Raw genomic sequence first — 24,457 nt, 5'->3', positions numbered from 1 at the left:
AATCAAGGGTGCGTTTTGAGCCATAATGAAAATAGTGTATAGCAGTAGCAAAAAAACCAATGCAATACAGTGCCAAAGATAAAATTAGCAAGGAATCTATAGAGATTAAATGTATCGCAGATTGGAAGGAAGGATGCAAGACTAAAAAGAGCCTGCAAAAAATCAGGTGCGGCAGACTTTGCACAAAAGCTGCAATTGCTCTAATACCATGTGGACAGAGTTTAATGAAACCTAAGTATGAAAAGTTTAAGGCAAGTGAAGACAGCCTCACGTTTCATTCATTTGATGAATGGATATTTATACACTGCTGAAAAATAATGAACGGAAATAAAAAAAAAAAAAACTTTAATATTTTGATGAAAGATATATTACAATGAGGTTCCAAGAGAAACAGAATAGTTCTGGCGGCTTCCGCAATCTGCCTCATCATCAATCCTATGAGGGATATTTTGACACAACCTTACAACATGACAGGTCGTCTAACAGATATTTCCAGCATGGAAGTTGAGTCATATAAGCAGAATTTATAAAATTCATTATGAATAATCTTCAACATTATTTGTCACAAATCCAAAATCTGAGCTGATTTGAGTTCCACACCTCAAATCATCCTAGATCCATTGTTTTTAATGTAAAAGGAATTTGAAAACCATGCATCTTCTCTATACTCTATGCCGATGATATTCTCGTATATAGAGGGCAAGAAGTTTTTCACCATGGTTAAGAAGTGAATGCTCAAGCTTGTCGGTAAATCTCTCTAAAAGCTCTATTTTCTTTTTGTCACAATCAAGAGGAGGATAGGATTTGGGCAGCTGTAGGTGGGAGGAGAGGAGACCTCCCAAAGAAATATTTGGACCTCTAACACAAGGCGAACTAAAGGGACCTGGAAGATCCAGACTCGCATGTTGTGTGCAGAGATCCCGTCGAAAGCTCCTTCAAGAATCCATGTGCAGGTCCAAGCTCAGGACGAGCAAGTGCAAGTGAGAAGGCCTATGCATGAGAGAAAGGGGGAAAGGAGACACAGGTTCTGCCCCTCCCGGGCTTTGTTTATTCATTTTGGATCCACTCATCATGTTTTGTACCCTTTATTATACTTTCGATCCATTTTTCATTTTATTGATCATTTTTCTATCATTTTAATTGGGTGGAGGTATAGATACCTCACTTTGGGTGATTAGGCTTCTTCTTTTTTTCGAGAATTGAAAGAAAAAGCTAATGTGAGTTGTCCTTAGATTACAACTGTGTTTTTTCATTATCAATTCAAGTTCATTGATTTGTGATTCGAAAAGTGACTATCGTCATTATCCCACTTCAAATCAGAGAGATACTGAAGCCCAGTATGGAATCTTTGGAAGGCCTGGAATTAAATTATGGTTGCTTGATTTGCCGAACAATCAGAGTATGGTAAGCTAACAACAAAGACCATTAATAGATCTATGAACTATTTGGAATGTAATAGTATTACCTACACACCATAAAGTAATTCTGCGCTGAAAAGTGTGTTTTAAGTGTGCTAAGGGGTTCAAATCTGTTGGGGATGGCGGATGATACTGGATGACAAAAAATAAAAAAATCTGTCACTACTAAAGACAATTACAACGCAAGCATTAGTCAATGTTTATAGTAATAGAAGAACAGTTAATGATACTTTTAATAATCGTTTATGGTGATTATGACTATGAATTTCTAATTTGTAGCTATCTCACAACATGCGGTGTTTGGCATATTTGAATCTCCCCAGTGTAAGGTTTTAGCAGATTTAATTAGATTTGGAATTTGATTTCTCTTGTACCCAAACGAAGGAGTTTTCACATCTTAAGCATGTGCAATGACATTCACTAGAAAGCAATATAAAAACCTTATCTCCATATCTAGATATCCCAAGAATACGGGAGTGGACTCCACTTTTCTTATGGTGCTGGTTTTATTATTTGAGAGAAAAGCATGTAGGCCACCATTTGAAACTTGTTTTACCCGTTTAACGTTGTACAGAATCTTCGCAGATTTTATCTATATGCACCATGTCAATAAATGAGACAAGTGAGTCCGATTGAATGTCATTTCCTAAATCCAAATTCGATTTGATTTCTTAGTCTGATATTATTTTTTTTATATCCAATGTTTTTTTAATAGTTTGGTTGGATATTTGCGAATGTATATATATATATATATATATATATATATATATATATATATATAGAGAGAGAGAGAGAGAGAGAGATTAATTTCGTTAAATCCCAAAGGCCCGATTGGTCTTTAAACTATTGATTACAGCCTCCGGTCGATCAATCTTGCTGCCTTTTATTGTACCGCTATAAATTACAGAGACTGATTACCTTGGATGCACAAAAAAAAAAAAAACAACATTGATATTTAACAAGCATAGGGAAAAAAAATGAGAACATTGGTATTTAACAGGCACAACAAGCTCTTAACTAATATATCTTTATTACTGCCTATTGGACGAATGATTTTGCTATATTTGAAAAAAATTGTACTCCTTAACATTGCATATGAAAGGCGGAAACATGGTGTATACATGCATCGCAATCTGCACAATTTACTTACAGAAACAGGTTATGTGTACACTTCTACGCACAAAAAATTGTACATAGTGATGTGCAATGATCAAAACACTTTTGTTTATAATTACAAAAACAACACTTTTGTTTATAATTACAAAAACATTTTAAAAGGATAAAAAAATTATCAAAAAGTACTAAAATAAACATAACTTTTTAAAAACATTTCAAAAATACCCCATCCCTCCAATTTTTTTTTTTATACTTTGGCGTGCATATGCAATTCGATCTATTTCGGACGTTGCAAAAATAGCTGGGCCCGACCAATCACCAAAATGACGAAAATGCAAAAACCAGAAAGTTGTTTCTCGACAAAGACGTGAGAACCTTCCTCGCATAGACGCGTAGATGGTGGCCTGTGAACTACGCTGCTTCCTCCCACACCAAAGAACACATCAGGTAACCACGCCATTTTGGTAGGGAACCATATTTTTCTTGCAGTTTTTATATTTCTTATACATAAAAAAGAAACTTGTGTGGCTAACAGTTGAACAACTTTGTCTCAAAATCGTTGTGCCCCTTTCTTCTTTGAGTGTGGGAGAATGGGTCTAGTTCATGACACTTGTTCACAAAGTCACAAAGTAGCTCATATTATTCTGAAATGAGCAAAATATCATTATTTATGATATCTGGCGTGATATAATTTTCTTCAATTTTTTTTTACTTAGACAGCAGCACATCAAAAACTAATCTTCAAGAGTAAGCATCTACTCTTATTATATATACAAAACAATTCATGTATATAAGCTTTATAGTACCACAAATTATTATTAAGAGCACGATGATCTGTATTTAGAGATCTTTTTAGTTAAAATCCATGCACCGGGTGGTGAAGGGTGAAGGCAGGCGGGTAGATTTTAAAAAATTATGTAAATTTTAAACGTTTTATTTTAACTAATATAAAAATTATGAAAAATTACATTTTGCTTCTTGTTAAGAATTTAAAACCATAGTTATAGTTCAGTTTTAATTTAAAAAATTTGCATTTTAATTTTTGTTAAAGTTTTAAGACTATAGTTCTATTCCTCCAGTAAAAACGTTCCTACTTAGCGGCGGACAAAAAAGTTCCTACCCTTACCCTTGCGGCTGCCGCTGTGGTATCCTTCACACGGTGACCCGAACTGCCGCAGGGGCTGGCTACGTCGTGGGAGGCTCGGAGGACGACTCGAAGGCGCGAGAGACAGCGCACTGCACGAGGGAGATGCTGGTCCTTCTCGTGGCCTTCGTGGTGTCTGATTTTCTTCCTTTTCTCGACTTTCTCGACATCAATGGCTGTATCGCTGCCATGAAGAGGGTGGCCGGGAATTTGGACGTTCTCATCGGCCGCTGCGTGGCAGAGCATCGCCGGCAAAACGTATCCGGTTTCCGGGAGGGGGACCATGACTTCATCGATGTCCTGCTGTCACTTGTAGGGGAGGACCCGGACGCCGATATGGTGGTGAAGACGACGGCACTGGTAAAAACTCATTCATTATTTGTTATTTGTTGAATAGGATTTGGATTTCTAATTGGGTATGAATATTCATTCGGGGTGGTGGGTTTGATCAACTGATTGGGAAAGTAAACAATAATTATTAGACTAATGAAAATTGTCAAGTAGTAAAAACGGTTACTTAATCAATGGACCAAATGAATTACCTTTTCATAATTTCAACGGACTAGAAAGTGATCGATGGAGATTTGTCTACTCTGGTCAAATTTACTTTCAAAATATTTGCTTAAGTTTGAAAAACTCACTCGAATTACAGAGTTGTGAATAATGAGAAAAATGAATAATGAGCATGTGTGCATTACTTTGATGAGTACTATCAAGTTTAAATATGTATTCACATTTCTAATTTTTTTCACTGATGGAGTCGTATTTCGTTTCATTTAACTATGCTTGGACGTCTTGTAGTATAGATTTTTGGCTATCTTCCAAGCTACTGGTTAGATCCAATGGTGCCATGTGAGATCAGCTGGGTTACAAAAACAAGATTCATGAATATGTTCAAAAGATTGGCAGGTTGGAGCAAATTCATACATTTTAGCGTTATATGAATCTTTTCTGATCTTTGGAACAGAGTTAGTATTCCTTTTGCTAAATGCCCTTGAATGGAATGCTTGAATAATTGACATAGAGGTTTTTTTCTTTTTTACATCCTTTCAGGCAATGATAATTGGGGGAAACGACACCACATCAGCCACCTTGATCCAGACATTACACCTGCTGTTACTCAATCCCCAGGCACTGAAGAAGGCCCAAGATGAGTTGGACAAAGCAGTCGGCAAAGGCAGGATTGTGGATGAATCCGATATCAAAAAATTGGTGTATCTTCAAGCAGTGGTCAAGGAGAGTCTCAGACTTCGCCCACCGACACCATTGCTGCCTCCAAGAGAAGCCAGGGAGGACTGCCAAATTGGTGGCTTTGGCGTTCCGGCCGGCACCATGCTAGTGGTCAATGCATGGAAGATACAGCGTGACCCGAGGGTGTGGCCGGACCACGCCGAGTTTCAGCCGGAGAGGTTTTTGGAAAGTGACGTGGATGTTGGGGGCCAGCATTTCCAGTTGATTCCGTTTGGGTCAGGCCGCAGGGTGTGCCCGGGAATTTCATTTTCATTAAGATCGGTATACATTGTGCTCGCCCGTCTTCTCCACAGCTTTGACATGGAGCTGCATCCAGAAACCGTGTTTGAAGAGTCCAAGCCTTTTGGGCAAACAACTATGCTTCATGTTCTCTTCTCTCCACGCCTCCCTCACTCCCTTTACTGAGCGCCGAGTTTACCGTGCGTAGTAAAGGAAGCAAATATATGGTATTTTATTTAAAAAGAAATATATTTTATAGTCTTTTTAATTTTTTTCATCTTGTATTTTAATTATTAACCATACCGACACAAAAAAATCATATAGTCAAGTTCAAATAATGTGAAGTACTAATCAGTTTCTTAAAAAAAAAATTATTATTTCAAGTGACCGGAGAGGTCATCAAGCTCATTGCCTGGAATCCCGGTGGGCCGAGAAATCCCGGTGAGCACTAGTTAGAGGTCATATTATTGTAACATATATGACTTGTATGATACAATGACCTACGTATGTATGCCTAACTCGTTGCCCTAGATGAACTTATTAAATTGTTAGATGGTCAATGCAATTTGATATCTTTGGCTTACATAGTTTAATTAACAAACAGCTGGTCGATCGCCAATCATGTCATTTAGTTTGGACATTACAAAAGAGAAAGATTAAAATCATCTGAAATCGATATAAATGGGGTAACGATGCGTCGAAATTTATTGCTTTTTAGTTTGTCAGATTTTATCCGACGATCAAGGTTATATAAGACCTGGATTTGGGTTCGACTGTGAAACTGGTCGCCAAAATTCGAATCTGACCAGTAATCGAATCCAAATCTTTTGACCAGATCCAGTTAAGCATATCCAAAACAAGGTTGGTCTTTAATCATATTGACGCGTCGATTAAATCCACTGTATATATTATCATTTTTTCTAGTTGACAAATCCATTCTTTCCATTGGACATTTAAAAACAAATTTGTCCGTTTATTTTACCTTAATTCGTTGAGTTTCGTTGACGGGACACAGGTTTGGCTTAGACATCTCGACCTTATTATTTAGTTAAAGAAAATAACAGCATAGAAAAAGTGCCTCCGCAGTTTTCGTAGGATCTTTTATTTGCCTAAAAAGATGGCTTCAAATTTAGGGGTGGCGCCCAGCTGGGCCGCTGGTGGAGTCTCCATGGTGGTTGAAAAACTCAATTATTATTTTTATTATTAATAATATATATTTTATTATTAAAAATATAATTTTATGTTAAAAATATATTTTATATTAAAAATATATTTTATATTAAAAATATATTTTATATTTAAAAAATATTTTTTTATAAAAATTGGGCTGGGCCGAACTGGCCCAAGCCCAGGCCCGACTTGTAAGAACTGGGCCGGGGTGGTTTTTTGGTCGACGTGACAAAATATAATAGCAATCTCAAAGGAGTTGGCACAAAAGGTGAGTAGGGGCTGGTATGTCATTATCATCTCTTTTAAATTCTTCAATTATATGCACTCTAATAAAATAAAAAGACTATTAATACCAGAAATGTAATGAGAACAACAGCTCAAAGTACTGAAAGCAGCTTTGTATCCTAATTATATCCTAAAAAGATGAAGAGTACCACGGTAGGGGCTTTGGCTTGTATTAGGCGGTGGAAAACCCCGTTAAACTGAAAATCATTTTAATAGCAAAAAAATTATGAGCTTGCGAAATAATTTTTTAAATGCTATATATATATATATATATATATATATATATATATATATATATATATATATATATATATATATATATATATATATAGAGAGAGAGAGAGAGAGAGAGAGAGAGAATCTTACCTGCTTTTTTTCCTTTGTAATGAACTTTACAAGTTTATTCAATAAAATGAATTTTACATGGAAAAATGAGAAAAATATTATTTTAGTGATGGTGCATAGTAGGGAATGAAACCCTAGTTTTGCAAATTGCATCATTAAAATTTGCATTTCCCGCAAATGCGTAGACTGCATCTATGTTTTGTTATATGTTGTACATATTTTGGAAAGAGAGGTCGGGAAGAAGCAATGGATCGACCAATGATGCATATTTTGGGCACATGAGGCTTTAGAATAAGTTTATAATGAAACAAACAATCAAGAAGTTGTAATGCAAGAAGTATTTAAGCCACATATCAAGCGACGTCCATTGGCCCCAAGCACACAATTTGTTAAAAATATTTGTGCTTTTAGAAATTCGAGTTTGCTTTCTTCTCGGGAACGCAAAAAAAGACATTGGAGTCGAAACCATCAAATAGAAACCTTGTATTGGTTTTTTAAAACAATGAATCTTGGAAATGAAGGAATAGTTTATGGGCAACTTGCCTGTGAAAGGACCAACTTTTGTCCAGCCTTATTATAATATAAAAATAATAATAAAAAACTATTCAATAAGAGTTTTGAATGAACATGTGCCAACTTGAGAAGAAAATTTGTTAGCTGAATTTTTTTAATTATATTCTTGTGATTTTAATTAATAATCATTTCTGAGAGGAACAGATGTTTAATTGAAACCGTTATCTGATAACTTCACACAAAAAAAAACGTAGCTACATTTTTTAAAAAAAAGTTATGGTCACGCATATGTCTGCACGGGGCTCCTTATGCTGGTGCGCCGACTCTGTCTACCAGACTTTACAAGCATTATACATAGCATTCAACTTTCGCTCTTTGTAAGTCACAGTTTCACTATGCTGGTGCTGAAATAATCGGACATGCTCATTTTTTAATTAAAGAAAATATTACCATCCAAAACTCATGTTAGGAAAAACCTTGAAACAGGTAAATTAAGCGATAATAGTATATATGTTGGAAAAATACCGGCAACCGCAAGTTAATTTTCAGTGTGCGTGTGTGCAGTATGTTTATAGATGCAAGGCACATTGAGTAGGCAGCCGGTTCTCTTTATTTACATATCAGTTTCCATAAATCCTTTGTCTTGTCAATCTGAACGAGACATCGTAATATATATATATATATATATATATATATAGACCTGACCATACCAAGTTCTGTTCAAATTCAATGCAATGCATCGGTAAGAGAGAAAGAGAGAGAGGGGAGTAAGCCCTACGGAGTTCGGTCCATTCACACAGTTCAATGCAATCATGCATTGCCAACTGTTCTCGTAGAGAAATTGAAAGAATATGTATAATGATCAGTCACTCAAGAAATTAATATGTCAATGTATTGAACATGAGTTAATGGCCATGTGAACATCATTCATTACATTTCCGCAGCAGCCGGACAAGTTACTATCGAATCTTAACTAATTTTCATGGTCGCTTCTTCAAGTAAGGAGGAGAAAAGAAAAACCTTCGTCCCCCGCCCACAAGTTGCTTAGATATTTTTGGTACGTATGGCTGACAATGCGCCACATATGCCTCATCTTTTCTTTGGCATAATTCATCAATGTATGTGAGGAAACTTTGAAATTAGGCAACTATGGTCGCCCATAGGTCATAACTGGACTTGTCTATAAAGAGTAGGATGTCAGGCCCTGTGGGGAGTCAAGTTCAACCTAAAGACCTTCAGCTTCCAAGATTGAAAGAAGTCAAAGAGGGTCCCATACTCGAGCTATCATTTGTAGAGGTTTCAGGCGAAGTATATACAAGATCAGGTGATCAACCTTCTTCATAGTATTGCTTCACAAATTCTCACTTGCTTCACAATTGCTGCACAAATTCTTCGACTCTATTACTATTGTCTTCCATCTAGCAGATAAGTGGACAGCCATGCATCCGCTCATGAGCAACAACAATGGGCTGGACGAGCAAGCATGCTTGTCAGCATGGCACTTGGTGAGCGGTTCCGTGCTGCCCATGGCCCTCAAGGCTGCTATAGAGATGGGCCTCTTGGAGGTGATGGCGAAAGCCCATCAGCAGGAGGGAATCCCACTGCTTACATCGCATGAGATAGCTGACCGATTGTCTGCCAAGAATCCAGATGCACCGGCCCTGCTAGAGCGCCTCCTCCGACTACTTGCCAGCCACTCAATTCTCACCTGCTCCACCACCACCATTACCAACAACAACCATGACTGCAATGCCAAATGGTGATCAACTCTCTAACATTCTCTCTATATATATATATGTCCAAACGAAGTGTCTTTTTTTAAACTCTTTAACTTTTACTGTATATGATCTGATGATTACGACCAGTGAAAGAACTCAGCATGTGACTGTAGAAAACATATATTATATAATATTCGGGAGGATAACATTCTGTGGATGGGGACGTTATGAATAGGAGATATGGGCTGGGGGACAAATCGAGGTTCCTATTGGGAGACGAGAATGGAGGTTCCATGGGTCCCCTGGTTCTCACGTTGCTAGACAAGGTGTACGTGGAGCCATGGTATCACCTCAAAGACGCAGTGCTGGAAGGCGGCATCCCCTTCCGGAGGGCCTACGGTATGAACTGTTTTGACTACCATGGAAAGGACCCACGCTTCAATAGGCTGTTCAACAAGGGAATGCAACATCACTCGACCATCATCATGAACAAGATCCTGGAGATCTACACCGGCTTCCATGGCCTCCGCACACTGGTGGACGTTGGGGGAGGGACTGGTACCAACTTGGGGCTCATCACAGCGACGTACCCGCAAATCAAGGGCTTCAACTTCGACTTACCACATGTCGTTCAAGAGGCCCCAAATTTCCCTGGTATGTGTCAAATTTGATGCCAGTTTTTCTTTTTAATTGGAAAAAGATGGAAGGAAAATAATTCAAATAGCCGACATTTGTAGAGATGATCATATGATGGTCATGTTTAATTAGGATAATATTCAAAATTTTCAAAAACTATGAGAACATTATTCATGATATAAATAATTACCTTTCATTTTCATCAAAATGAAGATTTTCATGAAATTCAGTCGCGGTATTGCCAAAGACATCCACAAGAACATGAAGTAAAGTGTCTCGTGGATTGCGCTCGAATAGGTTTACTTTCTAGGCAAAGCTCAGTTTGTTTCGTCTAATTATGTGAATAAAATATGAATGAAGGCAATCTGCCCGCTTACCTCTCATTCATGTATCAAATGAAAATATTCTTGTACATATATGTCATTAGTTTTATAATTCTATTTATACTTTTTAGATGTTTATGAAATTTATTGGACAAGATGTATATTCTCCTAGAAGTTGATCTTGGGTTCGGCTCATTGATGAAATCAATGTTCAACAAATCAAACGAGCTCATGTGTTAGTCCCAAACTCGAGCACAACATTTAGGGGCAAACGAACAATTATGCCAATTGTTGTGTACATAAGCTGCTCATGGTTGTTACTTTCTGCTGTCATCAATGTAGGCGTCCAACATGTTGGAGGTGACATGTTTGCCAGCGTGCAATCAGGCGATGCCATCTTTATGAAGGTTTGTATATTAATCCCATCTCTCTCTCTCTCTCTCTCTCTCTCTCACTCAGGGGCTGCTTTTTCTGTGGCCTCGTTGCTTGTTCGCTAGAACACATTGTTTTATAGGAAGATAATTATTGCATGTTCTTTTGGAACAGTTTAACCTTTTGCCAATTATTTGACACACATAAAGAATCATCATAGGGCAATTGAAGGTTATGTTTGTTTGTTTGCATAGACGGGTCAGAAAAAAACTTATTCTATAGATCCTAGAACACTGTTTTACAAGAATATGCCCTTTTATTCTTTGTCCATTATTCTGATTTGCATAAAATAGGAAAAGACAAAGTTCCCCATGATTGATAGTTTTACTGCAGTACACTTTGTTTTGGAAAAAGTAGGGAGACCCATATGCACATGTATCCCTACTGCTGCAGCTACTCGGTTGGAGTGCTGTGGCCCTTTATTTGTTTGCCCATTGTCTGGTTCACAATGAATTAGAGTTAAAGTATCCCATATTCCCTTGCTTTTTATCTTATGTCTGCACAACTATTGTTTTGTTTTCTGCTTTTGCGCAACTATCGTTGACTCCATTTTTGTATTGTTACTGTAGTCTCTATATATATATAGACACACACATGACTTGAAAAATTAAGTGCCAAACAAGTTAACTAATCTATCATTTTAAGACTCCGTGATCAATATCTACGTGTGGCAGTGGATCCTTCATGACTGGGATGATGATCATTGCCTGAAGCTGCTAGAGAATTGTTGGAATGCACTGCCAGAGAACGGCAAGGTGATTATTGCGGAGATGGTTGCCCCGCAGACTGTAGATAACAGTTTAAGCACATCTGCTGTATTTCAGCTTGATCTCTTGATGTTGGCACTAAATCATGGAGGGAAGGAGAGGACGGAGAAGGAGTTTGAGGGTTTGGCAAAGGCTGCTGGTTTCACAGGGATCAAGGCCATATGTTGCGCTTACAATTTCTGGGTCATTGAATTCTACAAGAACAAAAGCACCAATATTTACCTCTAGTATAACTATTTGAGAACCATTAACGATTCCAGTTGAATTTGAACCAGTGTAATAGAAGGCTTTCGAATAAATAAATGCACTCAAACAGTTTAAAGCTGTTTATTAGTGTGTGTGTGTGTAAAGATACTTTAATAAAAGCTGGCTAGCCCCGTTCTCTTATTTTTCCTCATCAGTTCACAAATCCGACTACAATAATATTAGATAACAAAAATACTCATCACCTTTTTCTTATTGTTTTTCTCTTAACCGTCTATCATGTTAAAATTGAATGATCCTTAGTAGATAGCTGGGTGACTCTACAAAACTAGAATTCAATTATGTGCAGAATTGCATCTTAGTATATTAAGTTTAACAGTGTTTTTTTTTTTTTCAACTCATAAAATCTGAGTAGACATCACCGTTGGTGATTGCTTTTCAAGTCATACATTTTCAATTATTTTGCTTCTACCTTTCTATTAACTTTTTCGAAGAAGTAACTCAAAACGCCAAATGTCGAGCCAAATTGCACCTCTATATATAACGTCCTTAATTAGGTGTTACCGTCCATATTTACTAGATTGCCTCAAGTTCTAAGTATGTGTTAGCCACATTAACTGCATGGTACAACTCCTTACAAAAGTACTCTTTAGGAAAACACATGCACACCAACCCTAATCCCGGATTAGCAATTCTCCAGTTCTGTGATAATTTCTGTGATAATCTCCAGTTCTGGCCTACTGACTCCATTTATTGATGTTACCGGCTCAGTCCACTGGACCCGACCTGCGATCCCGTACCTGGTGTCTATCAGTATGTCATGATGTGTATTACCCATGCCCCTGAATGAACTCATGCAATTATATATCAAATGGTCATTCAAGCTTGAAGATATTATTTGCATAGTCTAATTATAACAAATAACAAGTTCTGAATCATGTCATTTGCACATGAAAAGAAGAGATTAAATGCATGTAAAATCTATGGCTCACTTAGCATGTAAATTTTATTGGTCTAAGAAAACATGATTTTATTTTGGAAAAACACATCCTCCCCTAGTTGACTTCATGCGCTACAGGATAAAAGAAAACAGACATTTCACTAAATCTGATACTAAAGAAATTGTTCTTGTAATATCTACATCAACGTGGCAAGCTTTTATTTCAAAAAAACAAGAACATTGCACCTAACCATTGCCATGACAATATTTTAGATGAATGCAGATGCACGAGACTTTGTTCAAATTATATTTAAAGCACAAAAGTCTACTATCATTGGGATCTGCTTAGGTAATGATGGGAGAAGTACCTAGTATTGTATTGATACATGATGTAGAACAAGAAGCTCTGTATTCTTCAAAGCTGTTAGGAGCTTCATCTTTTGTCAAACTGACAACAGCAGAACTAAACCTCTCTTTTCAACGACTATTTGCCAAGGGACTACTGCACTATGATGTTCAGCAACTGAGTAGCACAACCTGTAAAACAAGGAAAAAGGATAAATTCCAAGGAAACATAGAACAATGCTGACCAAGCCAAAGACCCAGAATGTGTATAAAACAGTCACCAATATGTAGCCTTCTATAAAACTAAACTGTACTGCAGTAGAAAAAATTTCCTCGAAGTAGTCTAAATTATAGTTGTTAGCTGTAAAAAACTTTAAAAGGAACAACTTTCTTGTCACCAACTTGGCAACTTTCCAAAAATTAAGAGGACCCCAAGCTGCATAATGTATGTTCTTCTGGATTCCCAATTGAAAGCCAAGGAGTCCCCCATCAAATTTATAATTGATATGAGATGACGAACCTTGTCTAGCACCAGGTCCACATCAACATTCTTAAAAGTGAAAATAGTTTGACGGCGTTGACAACTAACTTCCCAACACCCCACCCCAACTAACTTGATAACTAAGTTTCAAGAGCAAAGATTAGGTGGCCCTGTATCATTACCACCATAAAGAAGGAAAACAACATAATTCTTTCTGGATTGTTGCACAAAGTTCAAGGTCAATGTTCCACTGTCTAGGGCCAGCCTCTGGAGCGTAATCTCTTCATGAAAATAACTGGCTTGCTACCACAGCTAAGGTAAGGACAGCGAAGCTATTGCCTTATTTCTTATACTTTTTGATGTCCTAAAACAAGGAATTTCCTGAAAACAGTCCATGAGATGATACTTTAAAGGAAAACACTGCAAACAAATTGCCTTGATACTATAACTAGAGCAGGCTGGGCATGAGGAAAAAAAAAACGTAAGAAGATGGACAGAGAATGAGGAAATTGAGAAACACTTGCAGAGGGTTTTGTGTGTCCACTTTCCTTTATTGAAGTACATTTTCATGACCCTGTCCTGCTATGTAGATCCCAGATATATATCACAGGTGCTGAACACCGTCTTCAACACAAAATATTACAAGGTGATCTAACTAAATATATATATCTATCTGGAAGAAACAAACATGCTGAGGAGATGTGTTGGGTTTATTAGCCATTTTAGTTGCTGCTGAATTTTAAGTTCATAAAATTATACAATACTAAGACGAAGACTGAGGTTGCTAACTTCTCTTAAACCCATTAGCATGTGTGCCTATATGGTTGCTTTTCGTACCTTCAAAATCTACACATCAACTCCTTCAACACCCTTTCTTGCTTTTCCATGTTTCGTAACCAGCACATGATAAGACTGCGTCTCATACGCATACAAGAACTAAGGGAAACGTGTCAAACGCAACTTCCATTTTCCTTTTCCTTTTTAGGTAAACCGAAAGCATTTATAAAAAAGAGGGTTCGGCAGTAAAAGAAGTGTGTGGCTGGATAACGAAATGACATTGGCGAGAACTTTAAGGGTTGTCAAGCTCTGAGTTTTCTTATTTTTTGGCGAGAACTTCAAGGGTTGTCAAGCTCTGAGTTTTCTTATTTTTAAGACTAGGTGTTATTAGTTCCGTCGTCATAAGAGAGAGCTGCTTGATTGACGGGTGGTCGTCCCTTCCCGAGAAGTTCTAGGTTGGCCTGACCTGGTGGTGCACCGGCCATAGTCTGGTTTCTTATCTTTAGTGTTGCAGTAGAGTCTTTATTGCATCTTGGGTTAGCTTTCTTCCATCTAATTCATTTCTGCAGCTTTATGATAGCGCATTTGATAAACAATGAGCCGAAGAAAACTAAAAATTGATTAATTGTATGGTAATCAAAATACAGTATTTATACAAAAGTGAACATAACGTCCAAGCGTTATCTGATCATCATAAAAAGGAAAGAAAAGAGGTATTTTACAACGGTGAAATCTTTGGAGAGACTCAACTTGCCTATATCGACTAGATTTGCATAACGTCTAACACTCCCCTTCAAGTTGGAGCTCCTGGGTCAATTAAGGCCAACATACCTCTTAACTTGAAAAATGATTCCTTTTCTAAAGGCTTTGTAAAGATATCAGCAACTTGATTTTCAGAGTTTACGTGTGTGTTTGGTGCAGATTTCTTTACTTTGGATTTTCTCGCAAACAACATGACAGTCTATCTCTATATGCTTAGTCCTTTCATGAAACACCGGGTTTGCAGCGATATGTATTGTTGCATTATTGTCACAATGTAACTCCATAGGCTGCTCATGAATGATTCCAAAATTTTTAAGAATATATTTTATCCAAGTCATTTCACAAGTGGCTAGAGCCATGGCTCTATACTCTGCTTCTGCTGAAAACTTTGATACAGTGGATTGCTTCTTGACCTTCCATGATATTGGATTGTCTCCCATAAATATGCAGAATCCAGAAGTTGATCTCCTTGTCATTGGGCATGAGGCCCAATCCGAGTCGCAGAATCCTTTAACAACAATGTTGCTATTAGATGATAAAAGAATACCGTGTCCAGGTGATGATTTAATATATCGAAGGATGCGAAAAGCGATTTTCAAGTGAGTGGTTCTTGGGTGTGCCATGAACTGACTTAAAATATGGACACTATGAAGAATATCCGGTCGTGTGATGGTCAAATAGACTAGACAACCAATAATTTTTCTGAAGAAAGTAGGGTCGTCTAATAGTTCACCTTTTTCATCATCTACCTTTAGATGTTGTTCCATTGGTGTGTCACTTGGTTTGACCCCACTATATCCAGCTTCATGGAGAGTGTCCATTATATATTTCTTTTGAGAAAGAAAAATTCCACGTTTTGATCTTACAACTTCAATGCCCAAAAAATATTTAAGTTCTCCTAAATCTTTCAATTGAAATTTACCATTGATTATGACCTTCAATTGATCAATGGCTTGTTGATTATCCCCTGCAATAATAATGTCGTCAACATATACCACGATAAAAATACTGCCATTCTTGTTGACCTTACAGAACAAGGAGTAATCTGCCTTAGATTGAGAAAAATCAAGGTGTTGAAGGAACTCAGTGAGTTTAAAAAACCAATTCTGAGATGACTGTTTCAACCCATAAAGAGATTTCTTTAGCCGAGAGACAATGTTCTCCCCTTGTCGGGTAAAACCAGGTGGAAGAGACATATAGACTTATTCTTGCAAATCTCCATGAAGAAATGCATTATTGACGTCGACTTGGTAAAGAGACCACCCTTTAATAGCAGCAATGGATAGAAGGCATCGAATAGTCATAATTTTGGCAACGGGAGAAAAAGTCTCGGTGTAGTCGATACCTTCAGTTTGTGTATATCCTTTAGCAACGAGTCGCGCCTTATATCTGTCAACAGATCCGTTGGCTTTATACTTGATTTTGTAAACCCAGCAACAACCAATGGGTTTTTTGCCTGGTGGAAGAGAAGTGATTTCCCAAGTACAGTTTGCCTCTAACGCTTGAAGCTCAGCATCCATAGCATCTCTCCATTCCTGATATTGTATTGCCTCATTGAAAGAAGACAGTTCTATGTTGTTGAGAATAGTAGTTAAAAAGGCTTGGTGACACTGAGAGAAATTATCAAGATGAAGAGAATGGTGCATTGGGTGATGTGTTGGTGTTGTAGGGTTAGTACCATTACCCGAATTAGAGGATTTGAGTGAAGTAGAGTAGAAGCATCGATAGTCTTGTAGACGAGATGGTACCATGTGCTGCCGAGTAGAACGCCTTAATGGTAGGTGACTAATAGTGGTATCGTTGGGGGCAGGTTGTGGCATAGTGGGTGGTGGAGGTTCGTGTGGTGAGGTTGACAGAGAGTGTTCATGTGACAATATGGTGGTAGTTTCGTGAGATATGGAATCAGGACTAGGAACCATGTAGTCATATTCAAGAGATTCACGTGTAGGGAGAGGTAACACAAGCCGACTATCACTATCTTTGATGCGAGAAAAAGGAAACTCATGTTCTTAAAAATGAACGTCACGACTTGTAAAGACTTGATGTGTTTCAAGATTGTAAAGTTTATAAGCACTTTGTCCAAACGGATATCCAATAAGGACATATTTTCGCGAACGAGCGTCAAATTTATGACGTTTTGAAATATTATATGCATAACATAGACATCCGAATGTCCGAATATGATTATAAGTTGGACGTTTGTCATGAAGAATTTCGAAAGGAATGTTGTCCTTAAATGGTTTTGTGGGCAAACGGTTTAATAAATATGCTGTTGTCAAGACACAATCTCCCCAAAATTTCAAAGGAAGTTTAGCTTGAAACCTAAGGGCGCGAGCTATGTTGAGGAGATCTTTACGCTTTCGCTCGACAACTCCATTTTGTTGTGGGGTGCCGACACAAGAGTGTTGTCTTTCTATGCCCTTGGTTTGTAAAAATTGGGTCATATCATTGGAAAAAAATTCTAGGCCATTGTCACTACGAAGCTTTTTTATCCTTGTGTGAAACTGATTTTCCATCATACACATAAAATTTTGAATTACAAAAAAGGTTTCATGTTTGTAACGCATCAAATATACCCATGTGGATCTAGAAAAATCATCGACAATAGTCAAAAATTAATATACACCAAAAAGTGACTCCGTTTGGTAGCCTCCCCAAATATCACAATGAAGCAATTGAAAACATCTGGTAGTAGAGATTGAACTATTGGGAAATGGTAAACGAGATTGTTTGGCAAGACGATAAATTGAACAATGTTCATCAACATGAGACAAATCAAGAAAACTAAATAAAGTTTTGAGTCTAGAGAATGAAGGATGACCAAGACGGTAGTGCCATAAGGTTGAAGAATCCGACATCACATGTGCAGCGGCTGGTTTCTCAATCTCCAAAACATATAGGCCATTCTCCAATTTACCCCGCCCAATCATCCTCTTCGAGTGACGGTCCTGAACAATGCAACAAGAATCATTAAAAATAACATCACAGTTATTTTCAATGACAAGTTTAGGGACTGAAACAAGATTAAATGAAAAGGTTGGGACACAAAGAACATTGGACAACGTGAGAAATGGATTTAATCGAACCTATCCTCTATGAGTGACAGGTGTGGTTGATCCATTTGGCATTTTAATAGGGTTACAATCAGCTGGAATAGGAAAAGAGAGAATAGAAATGGAGCTTGCCATATGATGGGTGGCTCCGGTATCTATAATCCACTTTGGTGAATAAACAGAACAAGCTATAGGCTGGAGTATCATACCTGCAATGTTAACTTTGGGAGTTTGTGTGTTTAAGAAATCCATGAATTGACGGTACAAATCTGGAGTGAAGTTGACGCCACCGGTTGGAGATTTTGATGGTGAATGAGTGGGCAATAAAGCATCAGAAGTTGAAGAGTTTACCTTAGGCTGCTGGCTTTGAGAATTAGAGACGCCCATCTTAGGAAAACCATGTATGTGATACCAGCGGGCCTTAGTGTGCCCCATTCTTCCACAATGCTCACATTGCATACATGGTTTGCCTTTAAACTTAACGTTAAAGTCCCTATCATTATTTCGTCGTTGAATGGCTGCAGCAGAAATACTTTCAGATGGTAGAGAAACGTGGACTTCTCGTTGACGCTCTTCTTGAACAAGCAAAGAATAAGCACGTGGAATAGAAGGCGTTGGCTCAATAAGAAGAATTTGGCTGCGAATAGCACTGTAGCTTTCATTGAGCCCCATTAAAAATTCAAGCAAACGCTGTTGTTCATATATCTCCTTAACTTGTCGCATGGCACCACAATCACATGTAGGCAAAATAACATATGAATCATACTCATCCCATAGAGATTTAAGTTGAGTATAATAAACACCAATGGAGGACCGCAATTGTTTGCAGTTAATAATCTGCATTTGTATGATAAAGTCTAGGAGCATTGGACTGAGAAAACTGAATTTTAAGTTCAGTCCAAACATGCGTTGCGTTGTTAGCATAAACCACTGTTGACGATAAGGTTTTATGAAGAGAATTCAGCAGCCAAGACAAAACCATATTGTTGCATCAAAACCATATTGTTGCATCGCTCCCAAGAAACAACAAGAGATTTAGGAGATGTTGGTTGAGGAATAGAACCATCGACAAAACCAAGTTTGTTCTTAGCTGCCAAAGCCATTGTCATAGCACGATGCCAAACTTCATAGTTTTCACCAGTTAAGGGTTGGGCAGGATTGTCCGAATGATGGAGATAAAAGGGATTGTCTTCGTCATATGCATGTTGAGATGACACTCCTTCGTCCACACCGGCCAGACTCTGCATCTGGTCCATTAGCTCAGATTACAGAGGTACTCAGATCTGTTCGCGTCCCCCTCGATCGGTCGCCTGCTTGTGGCTGGAATGGCATGTTCAGTTTCCAAGGGGATTTTCTCCTTTGTCGCCTGAAATTGAGCATTTTTCCAAAATCGGAGAGAAAAATGAGGCAGAGAGGAGGAAGCAGAGGCGATTCTGCTGTCTTGTAATGAGGTCGGCTGAAGCAAGGACGCAGCAACAGCCGTTAAAAACGTCTCACCCAAAACAGGGGAAATAAGGGTCGCCCAAAAACAGGGTAAAAAAGGGACAGGCAGTCGGAAAAACTGTGATTCCGGCCAGCACCGGTGTCGGAATCGGTCGAGCAACGGACCGTTGGAAGCACAACAGAGAGACGATGATTCCTGTTTAGTCTCAGGGTGAGAGATGGTCGGTGGAAATAACGGCAAATTTCTGAAGTTGGCAGGCAGTGGTTTGTGAAGAAGAAAAACAGTGCAGGGAAGGCGGCCAGAAATCTGGAGATTCCGGCTGGCTCAGGCGTCGGTTCCGGTAGAGCTTGGGCTCGTTGGAACCAGAACGAATAGAGGGTGCTGCCTGAGCACTATGGAGGCCAACGGTTGCCGGCACCGGTGGTGGTAAACAGAAGAACAGGGGCTGCGCGCAGGATTTCTATTGAACAGAAGGGTTTCTACTGCAAGGAAACACCAGCAAGACTTCCGTTGCAGAATCCTCTGGTGCTGCGGAAGATCAAGTACGGGTGCTCGCCCCGGTGACTTCGACCAGGCTCTGATACCATGATAAACAATGGGCGGAAGAAAACTAAAAATTGATTAATTGTATGGTAATCAAAATACAATATTTATACAAGAGTGAGCATAACGTCCAAGCGTTATCTGATCCTCATAAAAAGGAAAGAAAAGAGGTATTTTACAATGGTGAAATCTTTGGAGAGATTCAACTTGCCTATATCGACTAGATTTGCATAACGTCTAACAGCATTAGAGCAGGACAAGGATGATAAAGCTAATAAAACAATCGATGAGCAACAAATAAAAATTAAAAAATAAAAACAAGCAGTTTGACATTAAAAAATGCCTAAAATGAAAAAAAAACTGGAAAAAATATTTTTTTCCATTTGCCTTTTTTTGGCTGATTTGATTTTTTTTTTGCTTTTGTAACATGCTTTTTGTGACTATGGTTGCAACGTATTTTGTAATTATACAGCAAAAATAACCCATACCAACAATGCACATAACAAAATGACAGAAGAAAAAGGATATTTCATTGGGGATCCGAAGAGGGGGAGGGATAATAGTTTAGTAGATCAATGATAATCACTGGGGATTCAAGCAACACAAATGACAAAATATCAATAGGAAATGGAATTTATATATGGATGGGGGTGGAGGAGCATGGGCAACAATTTTAGATAATCAAGGACATCTATCTTTATCATATCCAGGTCCACCCATAGTTATGTAGCGGCCATATTGTGCATCACGTTCCCAATATGTTAAATCATAGCAATCGGGATGAGTAATGATGCCATCAGGCTCCTCTGGGGCATCCGAATATTTGTTGTCCTTGTCGAATAAGCCTATGTTGCTGATGAAAGCAGCCTTCCCTATCGCTTCCTTTGAGAATTGGCCGCTGCCCATCTGGGTGCTCGTATGTCTTCCCTTGCTCTGTTTGTTTACTATCTCGCCCCCCCATTGAAGCTCCGTGGCTAGGGGAAAACCATCGCCGTAATTTTCATGTGGCCAATATCCGATCATGTGGCCGTCGACCGAAAGGTCCCAATTTCCGTAAGTATTCTGTTCACAAGGAAAACGCATTAGTAATCAGTGATACCTACGTTTTCTCCTTTCTTATACATAATATGTTACTCGATTAACATTCATTTTTTTGGGTTTATGCTAACAATGTGATGACTGCACCATGTGTCATGAGGCATTGGAACTTTGACCTTGGTCTATATTTTGGTTCAGCTAAATAATACAACGTTAAAATCATGTGCCTGTGAGGGTTGGAGTTATTAGCTATGAGTGGCATAGCACAGCTGGTTGGGTTGGAGGACCGATGATTCTATCATCAGTTTCATTCTTATGGACGCTACTTTGCAAATAATAGTAGTGCGACATTCTAGTTTATTAGTGTACCACAAGTCCATCCAGTCTTGAAGCAGCTCTGGACCTCAACGATAGAAGGAATGGGAGAGGGTTTCAACCCTTCTACGAGTACCTTCCACTCACCCAGCCAAAGCCGAAGCTGGTTCGAGTAATTAGCTACAATGCTGTGAAACTCATGGGTGTCATCCCATATTAGCACCTCACTGCAAGATTAATGTGGCGGTTGATATGGGGCTTGTGTTGGTTTTATGATATGTATTGGAGAACATGCAAGTAAAATAATAAATAATAATAAACTTTATTTTTAATTTTAATGTAGAAATAAGTTAGGTAATTGATGTAGGTTGAAACACATCGACCTGTAATGGCCTATAAGATAAATCGTCTGCAAAGCAATAGGGCGCCATGGAAACTAATACGAGCCACATTGGCCCTATTAAATTTTGCTCCTAGATCGACTCATCCTTACAAACAACAAACATATACATGGACAACTTATCTCTCTTAAAGTAGTGCGGTAAAGAAGATTATGTACCTTTTCTATTTTGATTTGCAATACTTTCTGCTCCCCTTCATTAACTGATGTACTGAGTTTCGAACCTATGGCCATGTAATTACTGTTGTATCTTACAAACTGCAGCTGATTGTTGTAGCGAGGGTGTTTGATGTTATCACAGTATAGTCGTGTCACGTAGCTGTTATTCTGTTGAATCAAATAATAAAACACTTGTCAACATTCAACTTATGGATATTTTCTGGAGAAACAAGAACCAGGAAACTATTTTTTGCTTCATGCGTGCAGAAAATCTGGGCGACGTAATATTTGTCTTTGATTTTATATATAGAAGAGGCATGACAGGATGAAACTTATGGCAAAAGCATGCTTTCCTGGATATTTAGTAAAGTGTTGCTTGTTGGTATACAACAATATTTATTATATATTAGTAACAATAGTGTAAGAAATGTTAGACAAATAATTACCGTTGTCAAGATAAAAAAACGCGGCACGTAATCTCCAAATAGGGTACGATGCACCTTTGTCATTAATCAAAAGGCAAAAGTGTTAACTTAATCAATAAAAAGTGATACCCACTTTTTAAAGAAAATAATTTATTTGTCTCTTTGATAATATGGCGGGATAAAGAAGCTAAAACATACCGCCCAACCAGCTTCAAGTGTTGCAATATTTTCATCATCAAATCTTCGTGCAACCCATAGTTGTGAGACACTTATCTCAAAGAAATCTTCGATAATGGGTTGCCAAATATTGATAGTTCCCTGAGCTCCTGTATAGTCTCCATCAGCTATCCTCATTGTCGCATACTGTGTTCCATGCATTCGCATGTTAAATGGAGCAATAGTAAGAGCTTTGTTGCTTGAGACACGATCCAACCAAAATCATAAACTTAGATGAGCAAAAAAGTGCATGCCAATCACTTGTATTAACCGAAGCGAAGCTGGTTACATGCACCCGGGTGCACAAAAAATTGTGCACTAGAGTGCATAATGATCAGAATGCCTAGTGTTCAACAGAGAGCCCTGCTATTTCTTTTTAGAAATCTTCAATATACCTTAGCCTTCACCTTCTTTCTTTTTTTATTGCATACCTACTGGGTGCACTAGAACTCACTCTCTATGCTAACAGTTCAGAAATTATATAAGAAGAAAGGAGGAAGAGAGAAATCAAACCTCATGGTCCTTTTCCATATTCATTTCTGGCTTTATGGTTTTAGATCTGAGGACGAAGTTGGCGCTTGATCTTTTAAAATCATTAATAGCACTCAGATTGAGTGGCCCTGCTTTGGTGGCCTTGAGAAATGGAACACTTCCTTGTGGGCATCTCCCTCTTCTTAGGTCAATCCCTTCCAAATTGTCATTTGTCAGTCCATGAGATCTGTTCTTTTCTGCTGTTACTCGTTGCAGAGGAAATTTTGCTCTTAACTGTGATCAACATTTAATAAATGCACACACATACACAAATACACTGTTTAGTGCTTCTTACTTGGTCTACAGAAATCATGTGTGAACTTAGGTGGCGGTGTTGTGGCTTCTCCTACTCATGCAACTAAGGTTCATCAAATCTGAAGGGGACCTTTTCTTTAATAAATATTTAGAGGTGACGTGGTTAACAACTTATGTCTTAAAACATTGAATTGCAAAAGAAAGAAAGAGAAAACCATACCTGGGGATCTCTTCTAACGAAAGGATGTTTCATGGCAGGCTGACTGTAAAAATCCACACAATCAATGACGTCTCCATTGTCCAACTAAAAATTAGGGAAAACTACTAGGGTTAATGGAAAGTTAGGGGAGCTCGGAGGCCTGGTGGCTTCCATGATGTAGAAGCTCAGACAATATATATATATATATATATATATATATATATAGACACACAGACAGGCACACACATTTCAGCCATTCTATACTTTTGATAAAACAATAACAATGCTTCCTGGTCAAATTTTTCTAGCTCTACCTATAATGCCTACCATTGGCAATCCCACATTTGGGAGATCTGATGAGGATGCATGGATTTGCTCATGTATGACCATGCTTGCTTATAACTTGAAGAAATTGAAGCAAAGTTTGGATTTTTTTTTTTTTCACTAGCCTGGACTACATCACCTGGAGCAAAAGATTGTATTGAACTAATTATAGCTAGAGATCGAAGAGCAGATAAACCAATGAAAAAAAAAACAATACGATATACGCATGCCAATATTAGGTGATCTTTTATTATGTCCTTGTCAAAATATTTCATAAAATGACTGGGACATGAAATTTCAATATATCTGCATCACCTGACGTAGTGTTGTATCAGCCCATTTTCATTTTTTGCTTGAAGAACAAATACAAAGTATTTTCAGATTTTACCTACTTGATGGTAATGACAATCTTAATCGTAATCATAACAAATGTGTTCTTTTCGAAAAAAACATGTTTATACTTTTAAAGTGGGTCAGCTGTATAAAACTGCAAAAGGACCTGTCTTTTTGAAAAAGATGGCAAAAAAAAACACCAAAAAGAATGAAAAAATTCCATTTTTTAGTGCTTTGGCATTTTCCCCCTTTTTGATTACTGCATTTTTGTTTTTGCAGTTTTTTGCCTTTCATTTTTTAGGAATTTTCTTTTTAATTTGTTTAAAATTTGTTGATATTTTCTCATCTCCTAATAAAAGCAACTTTGCCATATTGT

At 37.9% G+C, this 24,457-nt stretch overlaps 2 protein-coding genes across 2 annotated transcripts; both read left to right on the top strand.

Annotated features, from left to right (window-relative positions):
- The first annotated feature begins 3,903 nt into the window (after positions 1 to 3,903).
- Positions 3,904 to 5,334, top strand: LOC116253191 (demethylepipodophyllotoxin synthase-like). The gene is made up of 2 exons (XM_031627962.1): positions 3,904 to 4,038; positions 4,732 to 5,334. The coding sequence occupies exons 1-2, from the start codon at positions 4,015 to 4,017 to the stop codon at positions 5,332 to 5,334; spliced, it is 627 nt and encodes a 208-aa protein (XP_031483822.1). The 5' UTR covers positions 3,904 to 4,014.
- Positions 5,335 to 8,694: 3,360 nt separating this feature from the next.
- Positions 8,695 to 11,619, top strand: LOC116253190 (caffeic acid 3-O-methyltransferase-like). Its single transcript, XM_050077340.1, has 5 exons — positions 8,695 to 8,785; positions 8,887 to 9,220; positions 9,415 to 9,833; positions 10,481 to 10,545; positions 11,245 to 11,619. Exons 2-5 carry the CDS (start codon positions 8,901 to 8,903, stop codon positions 11,563 to 11,565), a joined length of 1,125 nt encoding a protein of 374 aa, XP_049933297.1. The 5' UTR covers positions 8,695 to 8,785; positions 8,887 to 8,900; the 3' UTR covers positions 11,566 to 11,619.
- The last annotated feature ends 12,838 nt before the right edge of the window (positions 11,620 to 24,457 follow it).

Source organism: Nymphaea colorata, chromosome 4, assembly GCF_008831285.2.
Source record: "Nymphaea colorata isolate Beijing-Zhang1983 chromosome 4, ASM883128v2, whole genome shotgun sequence".
In the NCBI taxonomy this organism is placed as follows: Eukaryota; Viridiplantae; Streptophyta; class Magnoliopsida; order Nymphaeales; family Nymphaeaceae; genus Nymphaea; species Nymphaea colorata.
Note: the sequence above shows the minus strand (reverse complement) of the source record. Positions and strands in the feature narration are given on the sequence as shown.